Below are 25,919 nucleotides of genomic sequence, written 5' to 3'. Positions count from 1 at the left end.
TCTCTAACCGGACCCAACTCCCCCCTCCCCGTCTATTATTCTATCTATTATTACCTATTAGTCTTTCTATATTTATATTTTGTTTTATTTATAATGTGTGCCACCGTTAAAACCAGAATTTTCCCCTCGGGGATGAATAAAGTTCCAATCTAAACGAATCCATCCAAGAATTAACCCGGGACACAATCTCTACAGCTACATTAAATATTCATCCAATGAAACCCTGATTCGCGGGGTAATGAAGTCATTTCACAGCATGGGTGGGCTAGCTGATAGCACCTTACCGCTAATGACCGCGGACACAGAGGTGGTAGCTAACAACAGACCCCGCTTATACGATGCAGTCTCTGTTTAGCGTTATACCACACTGTTTTAATGCAATCTCTGGGTGTGTCTAATGAGCTTTAAAAAAGTGGAAAAAACGATCCAGGCTGTCGACTTAATAGCCTGGAGTTGAAGGAGGAGGTGTTAACGTGGACAAATGAAGGACAAACAAATGCAAGACGAAAATAACGCTAATTATGAGTTTAGATTGGCTCCGTGGATAGATTGAAAATATGGGTTCTGCTGCATATTCAACGCGTGCAGGACATGAATTGTGGCAGTCTGTAGAAGTCTGTAGTATAGCAAAGACAATGGGGTATCTGAGACTCATGCACACAAATGCAAACACACACACACTTTAACACACACATCTCCTAAATTATATGTAGGCCTGATCTGAATTCACTCCACATCCCTTCAGATAAAAGCATCTGCTGAAAGCCTGAACTCTGTTTCAGGAGAACTCGGTTTCAGTCGTCCTCCAATTCTTAACATCCTTAACTGCTCTCTGCATCTGACACAAGGTCCGCTTATCTTACACACTGTGTGATCCACCACGACGAGGAGAAACCTCCTCCTTTAATAACAGAGTAAAGAGCCAACTCTGTTCTATCTGGATCGTGGCGCTTGAGCTTAGCGGAGCACGGTGCCTTTTGCCTCTCTCTACTCTGTTTTCCTTGTGTTATTGGGCTATGCCTCGGATATAAGTAAGTAAATACAGCTTTTTATTGCCTATGCTCGTCATAAGGCGGGCTCAGCTGTGTAATATAACCCTCCACAGCGCCGGGGGGCGAGCGAGCATGCAAAGACATGGAGGATATGAGAACGAGTGTTGCTTTTTTCATACAGCATTCTCCCCCAGCGTTGCATGCGGTATATTGCTCAGATAAAAAGCAATATCTTTCTTTTTCGTTTTTATTGTTATTGACAACCCCCTGCCTACTCGTGAACGACCCCGTATTAGACTCTTTGCCCTTCTTTGAATACCTTGAACCTATATGTTAACGTACGTTTTAGAAGGTGCGATACTAACACAAAGTGTATTATTGTTATAATTACTAATTTCAATCGGCTGTAGTGTATTAAACCAAGACGGCCTCAACTGACGAAGACATCGGAATAACACAGAAGCTAGTGGCCTTGTTTCCTCTGTGTGGGTTTATTCTGTCGTGTCGGATACCTCTGGCATGTTTTCCCTTCCGCCCCCACAGGAACCATTGATTCAGTATTGTCATATACGCCTGTGTTCCTGTGTTCCTGTGTGCCTGTGTGTGTTCCTGTGTGCCTGTGTGTGTACCTGTGTGTGTGTGTGTGTGTGTGTGTGTGTGTGTGTGTGTGTGTGTGTGTGTGTGTGTGACATATTGCCGCGGATGTGTCACCTCCCATCCAGCAACAGGACAGCTCCACACATTCCTTTAATACGGGCACAGCACACGCGCAGCAACGCTCAAAAAACACAGACTCTATTCGCCACTCGGGAGGGGCGTTATGTAATGGTTGAGGACTCAAAGTTACTTTTGAGTATTGTATGTATCATTGGTGGTTTGATAAGGTGACAGTGATTAATGACCAGGGCTGACCTTTAGGGGGGGGGGCGCTCTAGTTTAGCGCTGAGCTTGTTTTTGTTTTCCGTGTAGCGGGGGGGTCTACCTGCCCCTGCTAACAAGGTCAGTGTTAGAAGAGTGTGTTTCACGTGCTGCTCTGCTATTCCTCCCCTCACCCCTTCAACACACACACCCACACACACAGACACACACTCTCTCAACCACTCTTTTCCCCATCTCTCTATCTGTAAACCTCTTTATCTTTTATTTCTACCTCCCTGAGAACACTTTACAAAACTCCCCCCGTTCAGACACACTCTCTCTATTTATACCCATCTCATCCTCTCCCCTCCCTATCTCTTAATCTGTTTGTTATTTGACTTCCAGTCGCTCTCTCTCTCTCCCTCACTATTTCTCTCTTTCTCTCTGTCTCTCTCTCTTTCTCTCTTTCTCTCTTTATCTCTCTCTTTCTCTCTTTCTCTCTCTCTCTTTCTCTCTTTTTCTCTTTCTCTCTCTCTCTTTTCTCTCCCTCCCTCCCTCCCTCCCTCCCTCTCTCTCTCCTCTCTCTCTCTCTCTCTCTCTCTCTCTCCTCTCTCTCTCTCTCTCTCTCTCTCTCTCTCTCTCTCTCCCTGCTTCTCTCTCCCTCTCTCTCTCCCTCTCTCTCTCTCTCTCTCTCCCTCTCTCCCTCGCTCGCCCTGCCCATCACCTCCTGCGGTGCACATTTCGCACCGCAAAACAACACGTCGCGCTGCGCTCGTCGATTCCGCTGTCGTAGCTAACAGCTCCGGAGCTTCCCAGTCGTCGGTTTGGCCCGGGCCCAAAATGGCTGCCCTTGGCGTGTCAACTGAAACTAGACTTCTCGCAGTGCGAGTAGGAGAGCGGGGGAGCGAGGGGGGAAAGAGGCAGACAGATGGTGCGAGAGATACAACGGGGGCAGAGGGGTCGCGGTGGGCGGTTTCGAAGGGGTTCTTCGTCGCACCACGACTCTGGGGCCATGGCCACACTAACACGTTTCTGTTTGAGACGGGATTCAGACTGGATCGTCCGTCCGAGCAAAGGCTTGTTTTTTCGCCATCGCTGTTCTTCCATCGTGGTCATTTCTGCAATTAAGCGACCAACCGCAGAGTAACCAATGGGTTTTACTGTTTGACCTGGCAAACGCATACCCAGTGTTGTGAATAGTCAGGTGATATGCGTCTCTGAGAATATTTCTGAAATGGTGCTACAAGGCCGGATGGACGGATATGGTTCTAGTGAAACCTTTACAGAGAGATATGGTTCTAGTGAAACCTTTACAGAGAGATATGGTTCTAGTGAAACCTTTACAGAGAGATATGGTTCTAGTGAAACCTTTACAGAGAGATATGGTTCTAGTGAAACCTTTACAGAGAGATATGGTTCTAGTGAAACCTTTACAGAGAGATATGGTTCTATTGAAACCTTTACAGAGAGATATGGTTCTAGTGAAACCTTTACAGAGAGATACGGTTCTAGTGAAACCTTTACAGAGAGATATGGTTCTAGTGAAACGTTTAGGTGTGGATGCAGACGTCAGACTACACACCATATATTGTCTCTCAGTCCACCCCCTGACATCCTTAAAAAGACGGTAACACAAAAGGGCCTTCCCTTAGACAAAGACAAAACCCAAAGAGCACATTTGACCAAAAAACAAAACCAGAGACGATAATATCTGTTCATTGAGCAGATGAAAGCGAGGCACGCACTCTGCAGGCAGACAAAGACAGGTGTTTGTGATAATGAAGCTGATTTAATGGCTGGTGTGTGATTGAGGCCCATGGCCGTCCATCTATTCTGAAGATCTGCGCTGTCCTTTGCTCCGACTGCGCCGTCATCATGATAACACTCTTATTAGTGCACAATAAACATAATTAGGCTCGTCTTTCTCCCCGCCCAGCGCGTCACACGCCATTAGACCGAGCCCGGTGCATAACAATGGACCCCGGTGCGGAACGGCTTCGTGCGGAACGCACGGAGAAGAGGCGCCGCGGAACTATAAAGAAGGTTCTAATCTTGTCATCGTTTATGCCCGTGTCAGCCATTAAAGGAGAAGGGCCGCAGCGGTGTGTGAGCTGTCCATGTGAGCTTTGTGTGTGTGTGTGTGTGTGTGTGTGTGTGTGTGTGTGTGTGTGTGTGTGTGTGTGTGTGTGTGTGCTGTGTGTGCGAGCTGTGTGTGTGTGTGTGAGCTTTGTGTGTGTGTGTGTGTGTGTGTGTGTGTGTACGCTTTGTCTATGTTCTGTCTGTGTGAGCTGTGTGTGTGAGCTTTAAGTGTGATTTGACTGTGTGTGTGTGTGTGTGTGTGTGTGTGTGTGTGTGTGTGTGTGTGTGTGTGTGTGTGTGTGTGTGTGTGTGTGTGTGTGTGTGTGTGTGTGTGTGTATGAGCTGTGTGTGCGATCTGTGTGATCTGTAGGTTTGCTAGACAGTCACGCCGCGGGCGTCGCCACACAAGGCCTCACTGAGTCAACTCATGCTTCAGTAAGAAAAGAAAAACGCACTCACACACACAAAGAAAGGAGACAGAGAATGAATATCCGGTTGCCATGGCTATAGGTTTATTTTGAATACACAATTACGCAATCTGTTCTTCCTTCTTTTTTTCCTTCAACGTCTTTGACATGCACTACCGTTCAAAAGTTTGGTCACTTAGAAATGTCCTTTCAATAACATTCAATCAATCAGAAATACAGTCTAGACATTGTTAATGTCGTAAATGACTATTCTATGACTGCGCTGATTTTTTATGGGACCTACACAGGTGTACAGAGGCCCATTTCCAGCAACACTCCTGTGTTCTAATGGTACATTGTTGAGCTAATCGTGTTAAAAGGCTAATTGATGCTTAGAAAACCCTCGTGCAATTATGTTAGCACAGCTGAAAACTGTTGAATAAAAGTGTGAGTTTTCATGGAAAACATGAAATTCAAACTTTTGAACACTAGTCCGCTGTCAATTAAGCCGGTTGCAAACAACCATGCAGGAGCGCTCGGTTTGTCAGTCTGTCGCCGGAGGGGGCGGTGCTTATCCCGCCGCGCAGGTGCACCTACGCGACCGCCTCAATCAGTCAGAGGGAACGAGCTCTCCCAGTCCTCCCAGTCTTCCCAGTGAAGCGCAGGCCTACCATTAGTGTAGCTCGCTGAGAGGTTCAGTTCTAACACCGCCCCCATCCCTTGTCGTGAGTCTTGAGTGGCGTTGGTATTTAAGTCTGCGACGGGGCTAATGAGTTTCGAAGACAAGAGATAAGAAAATGTTGTTGTCGCTGTCGTGTTAAAAGTGGCCCCTTCGACGAGTATCTCGTAGATAAAGACGGCCCCATGGCAACTCTGTGGGAAGCATGTCTGGGGATAATTGTAGTCTCTGTGTCGTTCCTTCTTTTAGCTATTGGTTTTCACAGAGGGACTCGGTTTTTCACCCTGAATCCAGAATCTTTGGCGCACGCTTCCAGGAATACTTTAAACCAGTGTGTCACAAAAGAGACTGCTAACTTAATGGGGTATAGCTATTAGATGATACACTTTTGATTATAAAATGAAAAACTGTAAAATAAAGTCGGTCTAGGGGTCCCCTTAAGGCGGTAGATGCAAACATACTGTGTAATGATTCCCAGCAACGCGTGATCTACAACTACGAACCACTCAGTGGGGCTGAGTGATTGACCGAAGTTTGGGTTCGAAGTCGGGTCGGAAAAAACGTCAGGCGAGCAAAGAACTGCGCTAAATGAACGAGCATCCGATGGATGTACCCGAACAAAGACCCGTTTCACCACGGCGTCCCTGTTTGAATGTGCACATCGCGAGCCGCCTTCGCGTCTGAAACGACTGAGAATAAACGGTATCTTCCCTCTTCACGCCGCGGATGAGAGCACTTTGGAGAACACTTCATCTGGGTTAGGGGGGCGGGGGGGGGGGGGCCTGTGAGTGGGGTTGACAACGCCAAGATCTACCGCGGGGAGGGAGACGGTGTTTCTGCCGGCATTCTGTTCTCCTGCTCACAGCAAGGTCAGCACTTTCCCTGTCTCTCGCTCCCTCTCTCTCTCTCTCTCTCTCTCGCTGCCTCTCCCTCTCCCTCTCCCTCTCCCTCTCTCTCCCTCTCTGTCTCTCCCTCCCTCTCCCTCTCCCACTCTCTCTCTCCCTCGCTCTCTCTCTCCCTCTCTGTCTCTCCCTCTCTCTCTCTCCCTCTCTGTCTCTCTCTCTCGCTCTCTCTCTCTCTCTCTCTCTCTCTCTCTCTCTCTCTCTCTCTCTCTCTCTCTCTCTCTCTATCCCTCCCTCTCTCTCAGTCTCTCTCCTCTCACTCACACCTCGTTCCTGGAGTCTCAGCACCGCAAAGAGGAACACGCACACAAGAGACTTAGACCTCGGATTGATGGGCGGAAGTTGTGTGTTCCATTGTGTGTGTGTGTGTGTGTGTGTGTGTGTGTGTGTGTGTGTGTGTGTGTGTTCATTTATGCATATGTTTGTGTATATATTTGTGCTTGTGAGTTTGTGTTCATATTTGTATTTGCTTGTGCATGTGTGTGTGTATGTTTGTGTATGTGTGTAATTGCTGGTTTGTGTGTGTGTGTGTGTGTGTGTGTGTGTGTGTGTGTGTGTGTGTGTGTGAATCCCGGTTTCTTGTGCACATGTGTGAGACGGCCTTTCTCTCCCTGCGACGGTGGACGTGTGAAGAGTGGGCGTGCAAGGAGTGAGAGACATGGGAATGAGAGAGGAAGCTGTTGTTTACCACAATGTATTCTGACCTTCCTTCCTTCCTCTCTCTCTCTCTCTCTCTCTCACACACTCTCTCTCTCTCTCTCTCTGTCTCCCGCTCTTTGCATCAAGACCAGCCTGGGGAGAATGAGTTACTAACCAAGCTTTTTCAGCTTTAATCTCAGGTCCTGAGTTCAAAGTTCTTGATTCTGTGAGCTGGTGGGTGACGATTAGGGGTTAGGGGTTAGACGCCAGCAGAGTTATTGTCAGTAAGGGTTAAGGTAAAGGTAGCAAAAAGCTTGCTTGCAAGATGAGTATTTCCTAGCTGGCCTACATTTTCTTTTATTAAAATGATGGCTTTTCCGTGACAGGTTATTTTATACCTGGAACCATTAGTAGGGTTGATTCAGACATTACATAAAGTGTAATATAAACACAACAATATATACAATACAACCATATACAATAATGTGACTCATTAATTTCATTAAAGTCAGACGACATAGGTGTTAGTTGGGTGGGTAAACCTTTAAGAATATTTGAGGAGAACAAGAAACGTAAATTAGCAATGTGTAACATTTCAAGTAGCCGTCTTGTGATTTTCTAGGGCCCCATTGAGTTTTAACCAATGAATTGAATAATGATGGTAAAGAGGCAGTAATTAAATCAATCAAACTTGTAAAATCCTTAGAGTGGAACAGTTCTGCCAAATCTTAAAACGATGAGTTGAGTGGGTGGGCTCCTTTATTTTGAAGGGACAGATCTAGAGACAGATATATGGTGAATCAGATGTGTGTCACAAAACCTTTGACACCTGAATGTTGTATCTCTCGCTCTTACTGTATGAAAACTGTAGCCCTTTTCAACAGTGAAGTGTAGTTTCAACAGTGAAGTGCGTGTGCGTGCGTGTGCGTGCGTGTGTGTGCGTGCGTGTGCGTGCGTGTGAGCGTGTGTGCGCCTTCCATGAAGGTTTTCTTTAATAATATATAAAGAAATGACCTACGTGACTCCTGGCGTCCAGCATGTAGTGATTAATGAGCTGGGCCGAGCTATACTGCTCTGAAGGAGACTGGTGACCACAGCAACTAGAAAAGGATACTTTCTCCACAAGGTCACCCCTGCCTTGAGAATAACCTGCTTTGAACCCTTCTGCTGGAGCCACCGTTCCAGAACTTTCTAATTCCTCCACCCGGACTCTCCAGGGCCTTAGCGTAGCCCGGTGATGATGATGATGAGGAGGAGGAGGAGGAGGAGGAGGATTTCACAGTGCGGTGAGTCGAGGATGCGGTCTGCTAGCCCTGCCTTGGCCCAGCTCCTGAGGGCTTCGTTCTCACACACATCATTACACCGCCGCAAGCATTCAACCTCGCTGTTTATACGTATAATGCTGCTCCTTAAATGGCTTCCTTCTTACCCCCCTTGTTCGGAGGGAAAGGGCTGCATTTAGCACAAGCTGACACTGGATGCATCACCCAGGGGAAAATGGCTGCCGTGCTTAGAGGGGCGAGGGGGCGGGGGGGGTGGAAGGCTATGCTATGTAAGCATCCAGGGCCAGACAACACAACCAGAGCCAGGAAAAGGTGCATTCTGGGTAGTGTGGCTGGCAGCAGGGCACAGAACAAACACAACACACTGAGGAGTGGTTCGGAAGTTCACCGCTCCACACAAAAGTCCACTTTAAAGTAAAGAATACAATCTCTCCATTGGAGCGTACTCCAATGCCCGTTTTGTATACGCGGTATGGATTTCTACACGGTGATATCCATGAACAGAATCCGCAAAGAAGAAGTTTAGAAAGAGAGACGAAGAGCAGTGAGTGAAGTGAGTGTGTTTTCTTTTTCCATTAGAGGACGCCAGACCTGAAGCCTTTTGTCTCCCCCTCCCGTCTCCTAATTAATTGGTTTTAGACCATTTTGGAGCAAATTACCCTTCCCTCTCCCGTCCTAATTTTCCAATTTGCCATGTCATTTACACCTAATTGATGTGCTCACCGGGGCTGTATTCCTGCGGCTAAAGCGGGTGATGGGGAGCAGCGAGAGCCCGGCTGTACACAGAGTTGGGGCCCTCGCTAAACCAAACATCAATTGAAGGGAGGAAGAGGCGAGAGACGTGGGAGTGCTATAACGAGCCCTTTAATTGTTTCTCAAAGACAAACTTGGGTTTGCTGGCCTCCCGGGCGCCATATATGGGCACATCCTGTGTTTGTGTTTGTTAATGGATGCAGAGAACAACAATGTAGCGACGAGGGACAGTTCTGAGGTGATTTGCCTTCGTACACCATTGTGTATTGTGTGATTGGATGGACAGGAAAGGCAGCTAGGATGGCAGAGAAACAACGTCAATGCTCTGAAAAACCTCTATGAGGAGGGGGGAGAGCATTAACTCAGGGGGTAGAGCGGGTTGACTGTAGCCCTGCGTGGTTGACTCCGCCGTCGGTGTGAATGTGTGATTGAATGGTTGTAAGTCGCTTAGGATAAAAGCATCAGCAAAATCCCCTAAAATGTATGAGGCACTGCCACTCAAACAGGAAGATCTCTGTCACTTCCTCTGAACTCCATCTTAGAGGCTCTTCCATCCAGTCCAAGATGAAGGTCCATGCCCCTTCAAGCTAAAAGAGACCGAAACAGATTTGTGCCTAGTCCCCTGAAGACCGTGCAGGCGTGTGAGGAATGTATCCAACATGTGGTGCTTTGTGGTTCTCCTGCCCCACAATGTGAGACGTTTATTGCCAACAAGTGAAAGTACCCTCACAGGAAATAGAGTTATTACATTTCTTATGAGCTTTCAATCCACTGGAAAAGATTAGATTCCATCGCCACCTTCAAACTCAATCAATACAGCTAGACAACATACGTTTTATGTTTGAAAACATTTAACAATACACCGGATTTCTACATACAGCGCTTGTATTTGTTGGTTTGTCTAGACATCATTTTACTGACGGCCTGATGGCAAGCCTGTTAGAAGCGACGGTGACATGCTCACCATTAGCAAGAGCAAACGCATACGGAAAAAACGCATTAAGAAAATGGATAAAGTTGAATTTCCACAATGTCCTAATCTGGTCTCATCTCCATAATTTCCTGCTTCTTCAGCACAGTGCTGCAGTCTCTCTGGTCTGAACGCCATCAGCAGACGCTGCCAGCCGCCCTTGCTGCATTTCAACCCAGAAAACCTTATTATTTAAATTTCAACGCCCCCTCATACACACACACACACACACACAGACACACACACACACACGCAGACGCACCCACAGACACACACAGTGTCTGTTGGCAACAGATGTTCCACTTCTCCCAAGATCAAGATAGGTGGGGGGGTAATAGAGATTGCCTAATCTACATCACGGTGCCATCGGAGGGACGCACACACCCCAGAATGCATTGTGTTCCGGCCTCGACCACTCGATCAGCCTTTTCCTCTCGACAACCATCTTACCCTCTCTCACCTACCCAGTATTCACCGTCTTACTTTAGACATAATAAAGCGCTTGACAACGTGTATTTGTCCCTTTTCTGCCGACATTACACCTCCGGAAAAAAAAACCAAACCCATAATAACACTCTCACACACACCCACAAGTGTCTCGCGCTTGGATAATGCTGAACCGAGTGAAACGGTGGCAGACGCGGTGTGCGTCTGCTGTGCACACGTGTGTGTTGATGTGAATAAAATCGATTAGCTGAGCGCTTGACGGATGAGGTTTGTAGGGCAGAGCGACGCGATAGAGAATTCATTTGGCTGGGCCAACATGGCTACGCCGGGGCCATTCGTCTTGGCAGGGGATTTTGGCAATACCTCACCCCCTCCCCCAGACACACCTCTTTGAGAGCCTCTACCCACCCCCGGGTCTGGAACTCAGTTACGTTAAGGGACTCCTTTTGGGAGGGGGCGGGGTAAGCAGAGTTGACCTCAATGATGGTGGTAAGGCTGACGGATTTAGGACAGATACATAGAGTAAGAAAAAAAAAGGGTGATGGTGTAATTGTATAAAAATTTCAGTTTAATTATTTAGAAAAACATCCATAGTTGAAAGGGATGTAATTTATTTTTGATATGAAGACACACACAATGAAAACTGAATCTTTCTGAATAGGCCTACATCCAACAGGCTATCCAAATGCTTTGTACATAGTATTCCAATTTGCAAGCAGCTCCCTTTGTGGTCTTATTAAAAACTTTGCATAACAGAAGAGACAGTGCCAAGACCAGGGGACTCTTAAAGCACCACCAAAAGATTGATTATCGTGTATCCAAGGATCTCCTTTTAACTGGATCATAACGTAACTGAATAACAGCGTGGCGTCAGCCTGCCGGCGAAACCGCTGCATCCCAATCACGTGGGCCCACTAACCAGAAGGGATCAGAAGGGAACTTATGCGATAACTTCTGTGATAACTTTGCTCTCCCTCTGCGAGATAACGTCACGGAACGTCTACCGCCCCCACCCCAGATCCATCTCGATTCGTCTCCACGGATGATTTATGAAGCGGGGGTCGCTGTTTGACCTTAGAATCATCCACATCCACACAGAGCACCTGTCCCTGCCTCACTGGAAACCAAGCCATCCGTGCAAAATAGCAATTTTCCAACCACCTAGAGCAATACGAAAAGAGCCACACACAACGGGCGGCAGGCAGCCGGATCCAGGGGTATTTGATGGTTAAGTGGAGCAGGTGTGCCGCGCAGTCACGGCGGCGAGGGAGCTACACCTCCGGCACGCACCGCTGACCGCAACATCTGTCACAGCGGGGGGACACCGGGGTGAACGCTACCTCCGCCTGCGACAGTCTCTCCCCGCATAAAGAGACAGCAGATGAGGGTTTAAGGGGCGGGTTGCACTCGCGAGGTCCTGGGGGCCAAAGTTTGCATAACGGCCGCGGTGGCCTACGATGATGACACAGGGCAGCGCATTTGGGATTGGTGTAGTGCGCTATGGCCGTCTGGTCTTGGCCCAGACCTTGCAGGGTCAGACGCCCCCTGACATACCCATCACACTTAACGAGCCTCGGTCGGCCGTGCGGCGTGACGGCGCACAAAGTTGCACAGGTGCGGCTGCCAGCAGGCGCCCCCTCTGCCGCTTAAGTCGCCTCCGCATGAATCACCATTGTCTTGTTGGCAAAATAAGCCACGGAACGGACAGAGCTTAATGGAGATGAACATGCTGTTGATAGGCGTTCAGGATAAAACTGGTTGTTCGGTATCGATAGGCGCATGGGAAAGGATCCAGTTGTACGTCCACACCTATGAGTCAGCTAGTGCAAAACCAAAGTGAAAGTGATCAGGGGTTTTGGCATAGGCTGGAGGCCTGTATTGCAGGTGCAATTAGCGTTTCTAATGCAGTCATGCACTTCAGAATGTCTTAAGCATGTCAATCTGACTACACTGAAATTCCCTTCTTTCCGATATTCATAGAACTACTTAAATCAGCCCTAAAGGTGCATGTCGTGTTTTTTTGTGCGTTAGGAACGGACGAGACACAGTTTACCCTTTTTAACCTTTTAATACAAGACTGCCATCTGCTGGTGGTCAAAGGTATCACGGGATACCCATAATGCACTCCATACAGAAAGCACATAACATTTCTAAAAACACCTGAAAAAAAGTTAATACATTCACGTTAATGAATCCAGATGACCAAATAATCTATACAAGGTATAAGTGAACAGATGATCAATATTTTCAGCTCTGCGGAGTTTGATGCACGAGGATGGTCGCTCCAAAGTTTTCCAAAGAAAGTACAGCAGATACACTATTTACAAGTCTGCGTCCGTCGAGGTCCATTCAAGCTCCCTGCTCACGACAGGGTTGCCTGCTGCAGGGTTGCCAGGTGACTCTGCAGAAGGAAGGAAGAGAGGCCGGTGTTAGTTCCCAGTGGATCAACAGAAGTCAGCTGTATCAACAGTCTCCTCCAGTCTACCTGCAGGCGGCTGAGTCCCTGGAGGGCCGACAGGTCCAGCGACGACAGGTCCAGCGACGACAGGTCCACACTGTCCATCTGGCTGGCCAGCAGCTGGATTTCCTACACACACACACACACACACACACACACACACACACACACACACACACACACACACACACACACACACACACACACACACACACACACACACACACACACACACACACACACACACACCCTTTAAATATGTAAATGAGCTTGGCTTCTTTGCTGCCCGACGGCGTCTCAAACAGCCATGTTTATTTCAATATTTAAAAGGCGTAGAACCAATTTGAAGGCGGCAACTTTTTGGCAGTGGCAGTTCAACAGGGAGCAGAGTCTACAAATACACATCTGACACAATGGTGTCATTGAGTGACTTAAGAGTGAATTATGATACAGGACATTAATCAAGCTACAAGACCTCCCTGTCATCACTACTAAAGTACTATGTGAATAGTTTTATTTAAAAAAAAAAAACAGTAATTTATTAATGTGGTTGGAGTCACAGTAGCGTTTATGTTAAACCAGAATGAAAGGACCGTCCATGAGCCATGTGAAGCCACACCTCTCCGTCGACGGTGGTAACGTTGATGAGGAGGTCCTTGGCGCTGGACTGTATGGGAGAACCGTTGACGGAGATGCTGTAGATCCTCTCCTTGTGGCGGGGGCCCCTCACCCCAGGGGTCTTAGGAAGCCTGCAACCACAACCACTTATCAGACCTCCTGCTGTGCTGCTGCTCGGTAGGAGACCAGTTTAGCGCACCAATCCGAAACCTGAACATCTACTGGTCAGACCACCAATAAGAAACCTCTTAACATCTACTGGTCAGACCACCAAAAAGAAACCTTAACTGTGCGTTCACACCAAAAGACACACTTTTCGCCTGTTCGCACAAACAGGCGAATGTTGCCACACGACAAATCTAAATCTGTCGCTGTGCGTAACTGTGTGTTCACACCGCACATTGAAACGTGTCGCGGGGCGAATTTTGTCGCGGAGTGTTTTTGCCAATTCATTCTCAACCATTGCCGAGATAACCACCATTGCATGTCTATACCTGTTGTGGAAGAGGGAGCGACGTCGGAATGCCCGTCATTTATGGGTTAATAATATAATCCGGAGGCACACACCGCTTTGTGCCGTGATATATTGATATATATATATATATATATATATATATATATATATATAGCTCCGGGAGTCGCAAACGGAAACAATCACTTTCTCCTCCAAGCTGCGGTTCACTGGGGAGTGCAGGGAACGGTTGGCCCAGCCGGTTGAACGGTGATTGGCTGTTTTACGTTACCCACAGGGAGTGAACGCTGATTGGCTGTCCCACGCGAATGCCGCGGAGAAGTTCAAATATTTCAACTTCTGCGAAATTTTGTCGTGCAGTCGCGCTGCAAATCCATGTGAACGTGCTCGCCCGTGACTGGGAAAACTGTCGCCCGTCAATCAAATCTTGCCGCAGGTTTTTGCTGCGACAAATTTTGCCCGATACACGTCTCTACGTTCACTTTGCATTGAAATGTGTCGCCCCTGTGTGAACACACAGTAACATTACTGGTCAGTTAGACCAGCCATTCTCGACCTTGGGGTCCCGACCCCAATTGGGGTCGCGAGATGATTTCTGGGGGTCGCCAAATCATTTTGGAAAAATATTCTAAATTCGCACATATATTCGAATAGTTTTGAAAAACAGACAGACAGTGAAAATTAATATTCAAATGTGGAAAAACACACCCGCGGCAGCGCGGCTGTCTGCTAGTGGGGCCTCACTTATAAAACAGGGGCCTCATTTATAAAACTTGGCGTAAAACCCTCCCTAAAACATTGCGTACGCCCAAACCTCAGAATGTGCGTACGCACAAAAATATTCAGATTTATAAAACCGTGTGGCGCACAGCTGTACGCACTCTTCTCGTTATAAATACCAACTTGCGTTGAATTTGGCGTGCGTGCACGAGCGCCATGCTCCTCCCAAGTTTGTCCCATAATAGTCCTTATAAGGTCAATGCTAATTAATCAATGAATATTCCTAGTATATAAGGAGCCTTTGCTGACCTATCATTACACGGGAACACACGCATGCATTACACTCGCTCGCGTCTCATACCCCTCGCTAAATTCTCGAGCAATTCCAAAGCTGCCATATTTTAGCCCGTTAGAATACAGAGGCCAACAGGAGCATTATTTATTGGCCTTGTGCCAATATGATAATTAATTACAATGTCCTATAGGCTAATTTAATGTAGGCCTACATATATATGTATCAGGAAAATTAATACAACTTAAGTGATACAGTTGGTCTGGCCGAGGATTGTGATTTGAATGGGTTGTAGTGTGTTGAACATAATATTGCCTTAATTCATATTTCATAATGGGTGCTTTTTATAAAATGAATAAATAAATCTGAAGTCATAGTATGTGGTGCGCAATGTGCGTTGGGTATCGGGAGGCATAGACATCTTATATCAGATGTCTATGTCGGGAGGTAGCGTGTTCTTCTTCTTTTGGCGTTATTGGCAGATTGCAAACCGATATGGTGCATTATCTCCACCAATTTTCTGTTGTCGTCTCTGGAGATCACTGTTTGAAAAACTTTGCGGGACCTGGCACCCTTTACTCCAGGGTGAAAGGATGCGTAGAACTGCGCACTCTTTTCCGCAAGGAATTTTTCTATAAATCACGACGTTGGCGGTGAAAGATCATTTCATCCCTGTTTCCGCAACATTTTTCGTGCGCAGAGACCTTTATAAATGAGGCCCCAGAACACTACAAGACAACAGACAAGAGTCAAGCGACAAGTCAAGTGACAAGAGTCGGGACCTTATATTTCTTGCACAAAACTCTTGATCAGCACTCAGCATTTGTTTATTGTTGTTCTTTATTTAAACCAGTATGCGCAGAGAGAGTGAGGGGGAGTGAGAGAGAGCGAGAGAAAAAGAGAGCGAGTCTGTCTATTTTTGTGTAGGTAATATGTTGTCAAATATGTTTAAACTTAAATAAACTACCTATACAAGTAGTTATGTCTCGTTGTATTAGTTTGTCCTGTTATTGACTTTTGTATTTAATAAATATTTCAGGAAAAAGTATAAGTTTATAAAATTAATTTTATATTCAGTAGGCTATTCAATTTATTTTGAAAACACAGAGGGACAAGAGGCAAAGGAGGCCAAAACAAAAATGCTTTGCGCTGGTTAGGGGGTACTTGGCTGAAAAAATATTTCACAGGGGGTACATCACTGAAAAAAGGTTGAGAACCACTGAGTTAGACCACCAATAAGAAAACTTCTTAACATCTACTGGTCAGTTAGGCCACTAATAAGAAACCTTAACATCTACTGGTCAGTAAGACAACCAATAAGGAAACTTAACATCTCCTGAATCCAAATATTAAGGAGCAGGTAGGGTTTAGGGCGACTCTTGCTCAAGGATGCCTGCAGGTTAGACTGAGGACTGAATCCAGTACCTTCCAACTGGAAGTCGAACACCTCAACCACTAGAGTATCCTGCCCCGATTCCACATCAGTTTACACAACTACACAATATCTGGCCAGTAGGGTCTCGTCAGTTATAGCTGCGGCAGTTAGCATGCTACAACATGTAGAGGTTATAAAAGGTGTGTCTCACCTGGGGTCGAAGCGGGGTGTGATGAGAGGAGTGGCGCCCATCATCACAGAAGAGTCCAGCATGCTTCTGGCAGGAGTGACCAAATTCTTCCTGGTAGACCTGAGGTACACACACACATATATGTTGGCATTGTGCTCCCACAGTGCAAGTTCGGAAACATGTCTGCATTCGTCTACTGTTGGTAGAGTGCATCTAAGGGAATATCTTAGTAGGACGCTGCCGTTGTAACAGCGGATCCCAGGTAAGACAAAGAAACTTGTGAGCATAATGCTACTGTTGGAAAGGTGGATCCCAATCGAGACCCGGAAACATGCTAGCGTTGCTAAAGTGATCCGACATATAAGCATTCCTCATAGTGACAAATGTAAAAGTGGCGACATTTATATCTGCGTTTTCCCATTAACAATCTCCATTAGCTTGAGTAGTAGTTACAGCTATGTCAATTGTCTGAAATATGTTCTGACTCGAGACTCGCATTAATATCTACAGAAATTGGTGCACCTAAATTCTGTGTTGCAAGTAACTACCAAAAATGTCCTTACTTCCTGGCGGTCTCCCCGAGGACTGACTGGACCCTGGTCTTCTTGGAGGTGACGGGGGGCCTCTTGGACTTGCCCTGGAGGAGAGAAGAACCAGAGATCAGACCATACCCCAACTACCTGTATCTGGTTCTTTATCATTTATAAACACAAACATGTTGATGGTACTAAGACAAGGTAAACAATGTAGTCAGAAAAGGGTGATGGTACTTTGTAGCAATACTACTATAAGCAGGCAAAATCAATCTGAGACGTTTAAGACACCCTTCCTTCCGGTGCAACGTCACCCATTTCCTGTGTGGAGTGACCCAAGCCTTCCAGCGAACTACAGATCCCAGGATTAAGTGGTTTGAACCAGTCTGTGGTTTCTATTGAATAGATATCCAATAGGATTGGATGTGCCCCCTCTCTGTCCACTAGGAACGTGGGCAGAGGACCGGTTGAGGTGAAGCTCTACCTACCTTCTTGGTCGTGGTCTGAGGTGCCGTGTTCTCGTCTTCTGAACTAGACTTGGCCTTCTTTGAGGCTATTGGACAGATGGAGGGATGAGGTCATCAGAAATTGTAAAGACCTGAGCGCTACAGAGCTCTGAACTCGCCTGTTATTTTGAACACGCATTTACAATACAAGTCAAGATGCTAAAGAGTACAGATGTACGTCATTGAGGAGCAGGCGGCCACTTACCCTTTTTGAGCGTTTTAGGAGCGGCCAAGTGGTTCTCAGCCATAACGTTCTCCAGTTCAGCAACCTTTTCTCTCTGAACCCAGACAGATACAACAATCAGAGTGTTACACGTGGAGAGAACAGTCACTCTCTTAGTTATGATACATACTGAAGATGTTGTGATGTTGATACAGAGGGTGAACGTACCTTTGAGTCGTCCACTTCTGGGGATTTAGGTTGCTCTGGGTCTGAAGGGAGGGGAGTAGAGACACCATACTGTTATCTATCTATCCATCCATCATTCATCTGGGTGACACGCCCAATGTCACTAGGGGGCAGCATTAGCTCAGGATGTAGAGCGGGTTGGCTGGTAACCAGAAGGTTGCTGGTTCAATCCCCGGATCCTCCTAGCTGAATGTCGTGGTGTCTCTGAGCAAGACGCCTCACCCTAATTGCTCCTGACAAGCTGGCTGTCGCCCTGCGTGGTTGACTCCGCCGCCGGTGTGTGAATGTGTGCATGAATGGGTGAATGTCAGTCAACACTGTAAAGCGCTTTGGATAAAAGCACTATATAAATGAGGACCATTTACCATTTCACTAGAGGGCATATTTTGATATAGCTTATAAAGGCAGATCTACATAAGACCAGTTAGTAAAATGGGGAGGGTTAGCCAGTGAACCCACTGCTAATTTGAACACTAAGTAGTGTGAAAAATGTGTTTTGGATGAGAGTTTTAGGAAAGAGGGTTATCCACATGGTTGCGAGCCAAGACAACTTCATGATAGTTTTTAATACTGTCATTGTGTAACTGTTATCAGTGTTATTATAAGCAATGTATATAAAATCTGCCCCACACCGTGACATCAGACTACCTCGGAAAAGGTAGTCTGACATCGATAACACCATCTACCAAACCCCCTCTTTACCAAGCTGCTAACCCCTTTACCGTGACCCCAAAAGGTACCAAGCATGTCCTTACTGAAGTAGAGCAGCCAGTTCATCTGCCTGACGGTCTTGGGAAGCTTGATGATGGCCATGTTGAATCTGTTGTCAATCTCCGTCAGCAGTTGGTTCTGCTGCTCCTTGAGATGCAGAACCCTGGCCTTCACTGGAGACGCAACACACGTGCTCTAAGTTATGTATGGACACACACTTAATCAAGTATAAGAGACATGATGGTAATTTATTAATCCTGGCTGTGAAATGTGGGTGCCAGTCAAGAACCATAGTAGAAATGACAAGTATAAATAATTGATAAACAAATATTGATTGTATTGATATACAAATAATCAATTGATACAGAAAATGCATCGAATGTATACAATATGAGTAATGGCAATTGGAGAGAAAAAAAATAGGAAGTCGGCTGTTTGGAGCAGGACGTTATAACATCATAGTCAAAGTGTAAAACTTAACAGGCCATGACATGATAGTTCACAAGTGTGAATATGCACTACTGAATTAGTTTAGTAACATGCACTAACAAGTTAAGTAGTGCATGTTCCCCCTAATATTTGCCATCGTGCCATCTACACCTCCAACTTCACGCAGCCACAAGTCATCATATCTCACATTCCCCCTACGTTTGCCTTATATGATAGAGTACTGTGTCCCATTTCAAACCTAAATACCCTCGTTCTTTGCGATACTTTAATAGTCGAGCGCTAACGTGACTGCGGCTGCGCATGTTGACGTTGCGACCGAAGTAGCCACGAAAAACCAACAGGCCAACGTTACCCTCTGCGTCGAAGTCCTCCACGAAGGCGTCGAGTTTGGCCTGCCTCGGGTTGGGCTTGGCTTGTTTCGTGGTCCTCTTCTGGGGAGCCATGTCCGCCGGGATATATGAACCCTGAGAGGTGATATGGTGGTCTTCACCGAGCTATATTCACTGGTAGCGTGAAGAATATCCGACTGGCTGCTGCGAACCTCTCAACTGACTGCTCCACAAAGCGATTTGAAATCTGCGCGCACAGTGATAGACGTGATCAGCCAATCACAAGCGACTGCTGGGATACGCAATATCCGCTTCCGGTTGTCGACCGACCAATCGCGAAGGATGTTGACATCCGGAGCCCGGAAACTGGACCCTGCAGGAGAAAGCAACGTGAGCTCGTTGTGATAAATTCATATTATACATCCAGGCAGTAGTTACGTGTTTTGCAAACGTATTATTCAGTACGTAGTAGTATCAGTATCAGTAGTATCTATTAGTATTATTTTTTTTATTAGAAATGCATAACCGTATCCCCGTAGTCTAAATATTGTGTCTTAAAACATCACATGGGTGAATGTCCAGTGAAATGTCGATGCCTTCGTCCTTTGCTCTCCAACAAGCTTTGAGGAAAAGTTTTCAGCACTTGGAAACCAATCAGAAAACATGGCACTCTGTGTTGGCCGAGTGCACCCCTTTGGTCGGGTCTGTGGGAAACCTGGCTCAGCAGCTGCGAGCTCTCTCCAACGTGAACATCTCCAACACACCACTCCAAGCCTTCCCTGACCTACAGCAGCGTCTGCATTACAAGCTTACCCTGGCATTGGATATAGTGCTGGAGAAACTCAATGAGAAACTGTAAGAGTTGTAATAATGCGTAAAACACGTTATGAATGAATTTAGGTCTTGAGTAATGTTGCCCAAATATATAAATGTCTAACTCAACTTTCTAGTGTATATATTCTTTCTTATTTTAGTCAAGTCTTTTTAGTCAACTGTCAATTTCCTCTCTTAAAATAATACTGATAAGTGGATGTATTTCACTGTTTTGTAAGTTTTCTGCTACCTCAATAGGCTAAAGCATGCTTTCCCTATGTGTTAGGGTTTTGCTGCAGTCTGTGAGGGACTCTCACAGTAACCAGCTCACGGCAGCCTTTCAGCTGTATGAGAGGGACGCAGACACCCTGGATCTATACACCTGCACCCAGAGGTCTCCTGTCGCCCCCTCCATCGCAGACATGCTGGAGTGGCTACAGAATACAGAGCTTTACTACAAACAACAGTATCCTTGTGTTGACGTCTTATTTTATTGAGGAATAATGCATGTGTGTGTCTTGTTTGTTATGTTATTATAACATGTCAATTTGACTCATTGGTCAATAGCGATTTGTTCACCCTTTGCATGTAATTGAATGTTTGTATTCGGAGTAGACTGGTATGATTCTGAGAATTTTTTTATGTTATGTTTATTTAAGTTTTTTGTTGTCCCTAAATCTACCTTAAGACACTCTTATTGTAGACTGAGAACCACCAAATCATGAAAACAAATATTAAGTTAAAATGCCAATTAAAATGAAATCAAGTCATATTTCCTGATCCGTGTGTTCAGATTTCTGAAGAGAAAGACTTTGTTAAACAGCCTGATGCCCGACGATCTCTCCCTACTGGAATCAATTCCCGAGAGATGGGAGTCTCTAGAGACACCTAGTGGCGAGGAATATATCACAGGTAAAAAATACTAACAACTCGGTGCACAGTTAACAGCATCACACGTAGTCGGCAATGATATGGGTCTTTTAGTTAAACCAAAATGGGTATTTGCTGACGATACAGCACATTAAGTTTTAATTTATTGTTTGTCCTATTTCAGATACCCTTTTCCGGGTCTCTTTCTTTGTGGAGACACAAAAAGAGTAAGAAGAATGTGTCACCTGGGAAGAAAATCCATTGTTTACCCACGTTTACATTGATCCGAATCCGATGTGAGATTGGATTCTTCTCTAAGCTGGAATTTTGTATATGGATGGACAAAAATGTAAAATGTCATTGGGTTTTTCCGGGCGATGTGAAAGGAAAAAAGGACAATTTCTTAAACACTGTTCTAATAATTCCATGGCTGGAATAAAGTTTTTCTCAGAAAAACTGTTTCATTTTATTGTCACTTTATTGTGTTCTGTTGGAAATAGATACTTAACATCATTGTGTATTTATGTGAGGAAATTCTAGAACACACACACACACACACACACACACACACCAGGATTGAAGTGGAACAAATCAAGTATTGATGCATGCTCTGGGAATCCCGTTAGTGTAATTCCCGTTCGGGTAGTTTAAGTGTAATTTCATCTTAACCAAAGTTTTTAATTAACTGAATGTGAAGGGACAAACAGAAGACCCTCAGAACCGAGCCCAGAGAAACTGATCAGGGAAATTAGAGTTTTCCTCTCATCAAATGTTCAGAGCACAACGGTGAATATCACAGTGAAGAAAAAGGCAACAATTTGAATAAATATATAAAAGTTATGAAGCACAACATACAGAAAACCAGTAACCCATTCCTTACTTAAAATTAAGAACCCTTCTACCCAGTCCCAACGCCCCCCTCTCCCTCCTCCCCCCCACCCCCCATTTTCAATCCCTACCTCCTCCCTCCCTTACCCCCCCCCACTAGTCCCAAAACGTCTAAACGTACTCCTTCATCGGCAGGCTGTAGTTGTTGACGATGGGCTTCGGGGGGTCCGGCGCCGTGGCGGGCGTGTTGGCGAAGCTCCGCCCCATGTAGCCGCGGCGGTATCCCACGCTCTGCTCCATGTGGGGACACGTGAAGCTGAGCACGGCGCCGCTGATCATCAGCAGGACGGCCGAGGCCCAGCCCAGGTAGATGGCCTGGCCCAGCTCCCGCTTGTGCATGGTGGGCACCGCCGGGTTGTAGAAGTCCTGGATCACCGTGTTGGCGATCCAGGACACGGGCACCAGCACGCACAGCCCCGTGACGATGAACAGGATGCCCCCGGACAGCGCGATGCCGGCCTTGGCGCGGCGGTCGTCGCCCGCGCAGGTGGTGCACTTCATGCCGCAGCAGGACACGGTGCAGGAGAGCCAGCCCATGAAGATGGCCACGCACATGAGGGCGCGCGCGGCCTGGATGTCGGGCGGCAGGGCCAGCATGGAGTCGTAGGTCTTGCACTGCATGTGGCCCGTGGTCTGGTACACGCAGTTCATCCAGATGCCCTCCCACTTGACCTCGGAGGTGAGGATGTTGCTGGCGATGAAGGCCGACACCTTCCACTGGGGTAGCGTGGTCACGGCGATGGCCATGATCCAGCCCGTCACAGCGCAGGTGAAGCTGATCAGCTGCATGCCCGTGTTCACCATGATGGAGCACGTCCCCCCTTCTCTCTCTGGGGCTGGTGGAGGCACTTTGACCTTCTTCTCTGCTTCTTCTACTGTTAAGGGTGGTTCTGGTCAGGGGTTGGTGCTTCTGGTTGGGGTTGGTGGTTCCCACCAGATTACCAGTGCACAGTAGTATGCCCTTCCCTGTGGTCTCAAGCTGTAGTTCTTCCAAACTACAACCTGCTCTAGCGTTGTTTTCAGTGCTGACCTTTCCCTGTAGTATTTACATCGGGGGGGTCAGCAATGTGAGGTCAGTGTTCCTATTCTGTACTTTTCCTTTGTATCGCCGCTCTTCTCTCCACAGGTAGTGATCCTCTTGTCTTCTTTTATCACCACCCCTCTCCCTCTGGAGGCTGGGGTCTCTCACCCACTTTCTCTTCCCCGTTTCTTTCAAAACAGTTGAGACAGATTGTACAATAACGTTGAAGTGAATTATTGATTGAAGTTAATTATTGATCAGGCAATAGCGGTTCCGCCACAGTCCGGCACCAGTCCCCGCTGGATCGGTCCGGTCGAGGTGTCTTTCGGTGTTTGCACTAGGCCCGCTGGGCTTTGATGCTGAAATTATTCTTTTGCCGTTCCGTCACTGACCCGTGGAGCTCCAGAACCTTCCGCCAGCCCATCACAGCCTGTGGTCACCTGCCACGCTCGGGTCCGGCTGAGGTGTAGTCTTACCAAAGGTAGAGAGCTCACCGTGCTGGTATCACCTGATACCGAACTCAGGCGCCAAACTGGGGGACAGACACGCTCACTCAAGAATTTAACAATAGTGATGCTGGACCGTCCGAACCCAACGTAAAATGTTTCTACACGTGTTAAATAATAAATAACACACGCAGACGCCTCAAAACAGTGTCCCGAAGAGCCACTAAAATCATCCTCAGACACAGAGCCTGTTGCTGGATTCCTCGCCACCGAATCCGTTTTCAGTCGAAAGAGCACTCAAGCCGTAAATCAACATTGTCGGTTGCTTTTCTTTCAGTTCACTATAATCCCAGGGAACGGTCCTTTGCTCCCGGCGTGTGTGAATGAAGAAACCACACAATTGGTCTTCCAGGGCTGATGAGCAGCGTCCACACAGCTGCTTCTGCGGCTTTCCGGCCTCTTCAAGTCTCAGCGCGGCGACAACAACAAACGCAAATGGCGCCCCAGCCTTGGGGGAAGGCCACTTGAGTGAGGCGCTAGCCAAGCCGTTGGCGCACACAAAACACCCCCCTTCTCTCTCTCTCTCTCTCTCTCTCTGTCTCTCTCTCTCTCTCTCTCTCTCTCTCTCTCTCTCTCTCTCTCTCTCTCTCTCTCTCTCTCTCTCTCTCTCTCTCTCTCCACACGACACTACCCTCGGTCGACGCAGCTCAGTCCTTCGTCTGATCCCTGAGATCCAAAGTCTGGGGACTTGAGCGGCTCTGATGGACCAAGTGGAGTAGATGGAACCAACGTTGTATCTTGTATCTTCTTCAGAACCCCTCGCGTATGTGTGTGTCTGTGTGTGTGTGTGGTCAATCTGTGCACTATGGCTAGGGAGAGAGGGAGTGAGGGAGAGAGACAAAGGAGGGAGGGATGGAGGTAGAGAGGAGTGTTTCAGATCTATTACCACAAAGACAGCCTGCAAGAGGGCCCCAACAATGAGGCTGACACGCAGTCACCCCATTCCATACCGCCTCACGCTCTAAATGGAAAGCAAAAATCAGCTTTCACACGCAGTCCGTTGTTTTGTGTGGTCCGGTGAAAAGGGAGAAGTTACGTGGAAAGTGTTTGTTTGCTTGTTGGTTGTTGTTTTTTTCCTTTGGTTTGGTTGCGACACACACTGGTCGCCCCATGTTGAAAAGCTAGGAGAGAAATGCACAGCTCAAGAGCTATTGTATACCACAGAAATGTATTGTCTTAGAAATTGTGCAATGAGGCTGTGAGGTTTAACCGATGTTTCACGGAGAAAGTTTTGATTGAATTACTTGTTTCAGTTTGAGTTACACCTGGGAATTAAAAATGATAACACATAAATGTATTAAAAATAACGAATTAAAACCTTTCTAGGTTTTAGTTCTAAATATATAAATAAATATAAATATATACAAATTATAGGTATACATTACAAGCTGGATTATTTTGATCCTAATTTTTGATAATATTTAGATATTTCTCTGAGTCTAGACTCTGCAGTCTGTGTGTCAGCGATCCTGGTCACGTTGGCGTGGTGATGAATTAAATATTACCGCCACTAGATACATGGTTCAGCTTTCGCTTCTTAGATCGCCTCCACACTCCTTGGCTACGGTAGTCATGACAACAGACCGGGGCACAGGAAATGGGAGAGGAGAAGGGGTGGCAGATAAAGGGGACATCAAGAAGTGTCTCTTACCAAAGATGGCGGCCAGTGTAAACAAATAAGCATGATTTCTTCCTTGTTCATTTGGTAGCTCGAGGAAAATCTTGAGGAAAAATTACATTTTCTATCAATAAGCCCTGTGGTTTTTACATCAAGTTTTAAATAAGGATGATGTGTATGGAAAATGTTTATCACACATTTTCTGTGACAGGTTTATCCTTCTAAACATCCCATGAAAGAAGACTTCAGACTTTCATAATGTGAACCTGTATATCAAAATCTTCATACTGAAAATATTTTCATAAAATGAAGGAGCAAACATTTGAATTGTGTTAAGACAATGCGATTTAGCGTTAAACCCATTATGGTAATTTGGGTCCCATAACATAACTGTCTTACCTCAGGACTACCGCTAGGTTCTGCTGTGGACTAAAAGCATGTTCATGTTGTACTCTAGTTCTCTAGTATAGGTTGTTTTATTGGTATAATTCTGAGTGAAGCAAAGAAGTAACTGGCTCAGACTACATTTCCAATTTAGCGGTTTGTGTTAATATTTTAGTAGGCCAACATTTGTTTACTTCTGTAACTGCTGTTGCAAAGTAAAATCTTTATTTGCCATGTCTAAGCTCTTGATTTGAATTGAGAAAACTCAAAGGACATAAAAGAAAAGGTCAACACGTCGGTTTTGATATGGGCATAAAATATCAATTTATTACTTTGCACATTAACACAAGTATTCCCTGCAGGCTAAAAAAAGGAAAAAAGTATATAACATCACATAATAGCAATAACAGCAAATGATTAGGCACCCTTGTATCAGGGGCCAGAGGAAGTCCCGCCCCTTCAAAACTTTTTAAAAAGGGTTCCATTCATATAGAATCAGACAGTTCCAATTCTATTGTTCTATTGCTATTGAACAATCACACAGCGAAGAGACCACTAGCTAGAAAATAAAAAAACGGTAAGCTACAACACACCCCGAATAAGGAACCAAAAATAAGAAAAACAAAACAAAATTAAATTACACAATACACAATGTCAACTTACAAATCCATTAAGATATAATCATATATATCAAAGTCATAGGAATTACAAAATAAACCATGCTCTCTTTCAATAAGGGCCCGAAAG

The 25,919-nt window shown here is 46.1% G+C and overlaps 3 protein-coding genes across 3 annotated transcripts; 1 reads left to right on the top strand and 2 right to left on the bottom strand.

The window, feature by feature from the left end:
• Positions 1-12,074: 12,074 nt before the first annotated feature.
• On the bottom strand, positions 12,075-19,289 carry LOC311365504 (borealin-like). The gene is made up of 10 exons (XM_084485061.1): positions 19,096-19,289; positions 18,338-18,466; positions 17,565-17,605; positions 17,379-17,451; positions 17,156-17,220; positions 16,698-16,771; positions 16,156-16,254; positions 13,087-13,216; positions 12,495-12,596; positions 12,075-12,410 (listed from the first exon to the last, which is right to left on the bottom strand). The coding sequence occupies exons 1-10, from the start codon at positions 19,184-19,186 to the stop codon at positions 12,372-12,374; spliced, it is 843 nt and encodes a 280-aa protein (XP_084341187.1). The 5' UTR covers positions 19,187-19,289; the 3' UTR covers positions 12,075-12,371.
• Positions 19,290-19,438: 149 nt separating this feature from the next.
• On the top strand, positions 19,439-21,167 carry airim (AFG2 interacting ribosome maturation factor). The gene is made up of 4 exons (XM_084485069.1): positions 19,439-19,927; positions 20,172-20,351; positions 20,679-20,797; positions 20,940-21,167. Exons 1-4 carry the CDS (start codon positions 19,647-19,649, stop codon positions 20,984-20,986), a joined length of 627 nt encoding a protein of 208 aa, XP_084341195.1. The 5' UTR covers positions 19,439-19,646; the 3' UTR covers positions 20,987-21,167.
• A 587-nt stretch (positions 21,168-21,754) lies between these two features.
• On the bottom strand, positions 21,755-22,447 carry cldn35 (claudin 35; the record flags this gene model as incomplete). Its single annotated transcript, XM_084485067.1, has 1 exon — positions 21,755-22,447. One exon carries the CDS (start codon positions 22,445-22,447, stop codon positions 21,755-21,757), a length of 693 nt encoding a protein of 230 aa, XP_084341193.1.
• Positions 22,448-25,919: the final 3,472 nt, after the last annotated feature.

Source organism: Micromesistius poutassou, assembly GCF_964030765.1.
Source record: "Micromesistius poutassou genome assembly, chromosome: 20".
NCBI classification, from domain to species: Eukaryota; Metazoa; Chordata; class Actinopteri; order Gadiformes; family Gadidae; genus Micromesistius; species Micromesistius poutassou.
The sequence above is the reverse complement of the archived record's forward strand: the minus strand, read 5'-3'. Positions and strand labels throughout refer to the sequence as shown.

Bases quoted from the DNA above. Each gene is read 5' to 3' on its own strand.
- LOC311365504 (XM_084485061.1), bottom strand. From the start codon at position 19,186: ATGGCTCCCCAGAAGAGGACCACGAAACAAGCCAAGCCCAACCCGAGG. The intron at 17,606-18,337 runs GTAAGGACATGC...CCCTCCCTTCAG, and splicing joins GAACTGGCTGCTCTACTTCA to ACCCAGAGCAACCTAAATCC. The intron at 13,217-16,155 runs GTGAGACACACC...TTGTGGTTGCAG, and splicing joins ACACCCCGCTTCGACCCCAG to GCTTCCTAAGACCCCTGGGG.
- airim (XM_084485069.1), top strand. From the start codon at position 19,647: ATGTCCAGTGAAATGTCGATGCCTTCGTCCTTTGCTCTCCAACAAGCT. The intron at 19,928-20,171 runs GTAAGAGTTGTA...CCTATGTGTTAG, and splicing joins GAGAAACTCAATGAGAAACT to GGTTTTGCTGCAGTCTGTGA. The intron at 20,798-20,939 runs GTAAAAAATACT...GTCCTATTTCAG, and splicing joins TGGCGAGGAATATATCACAG to ATACCCTTTTCCGGGTCTCT.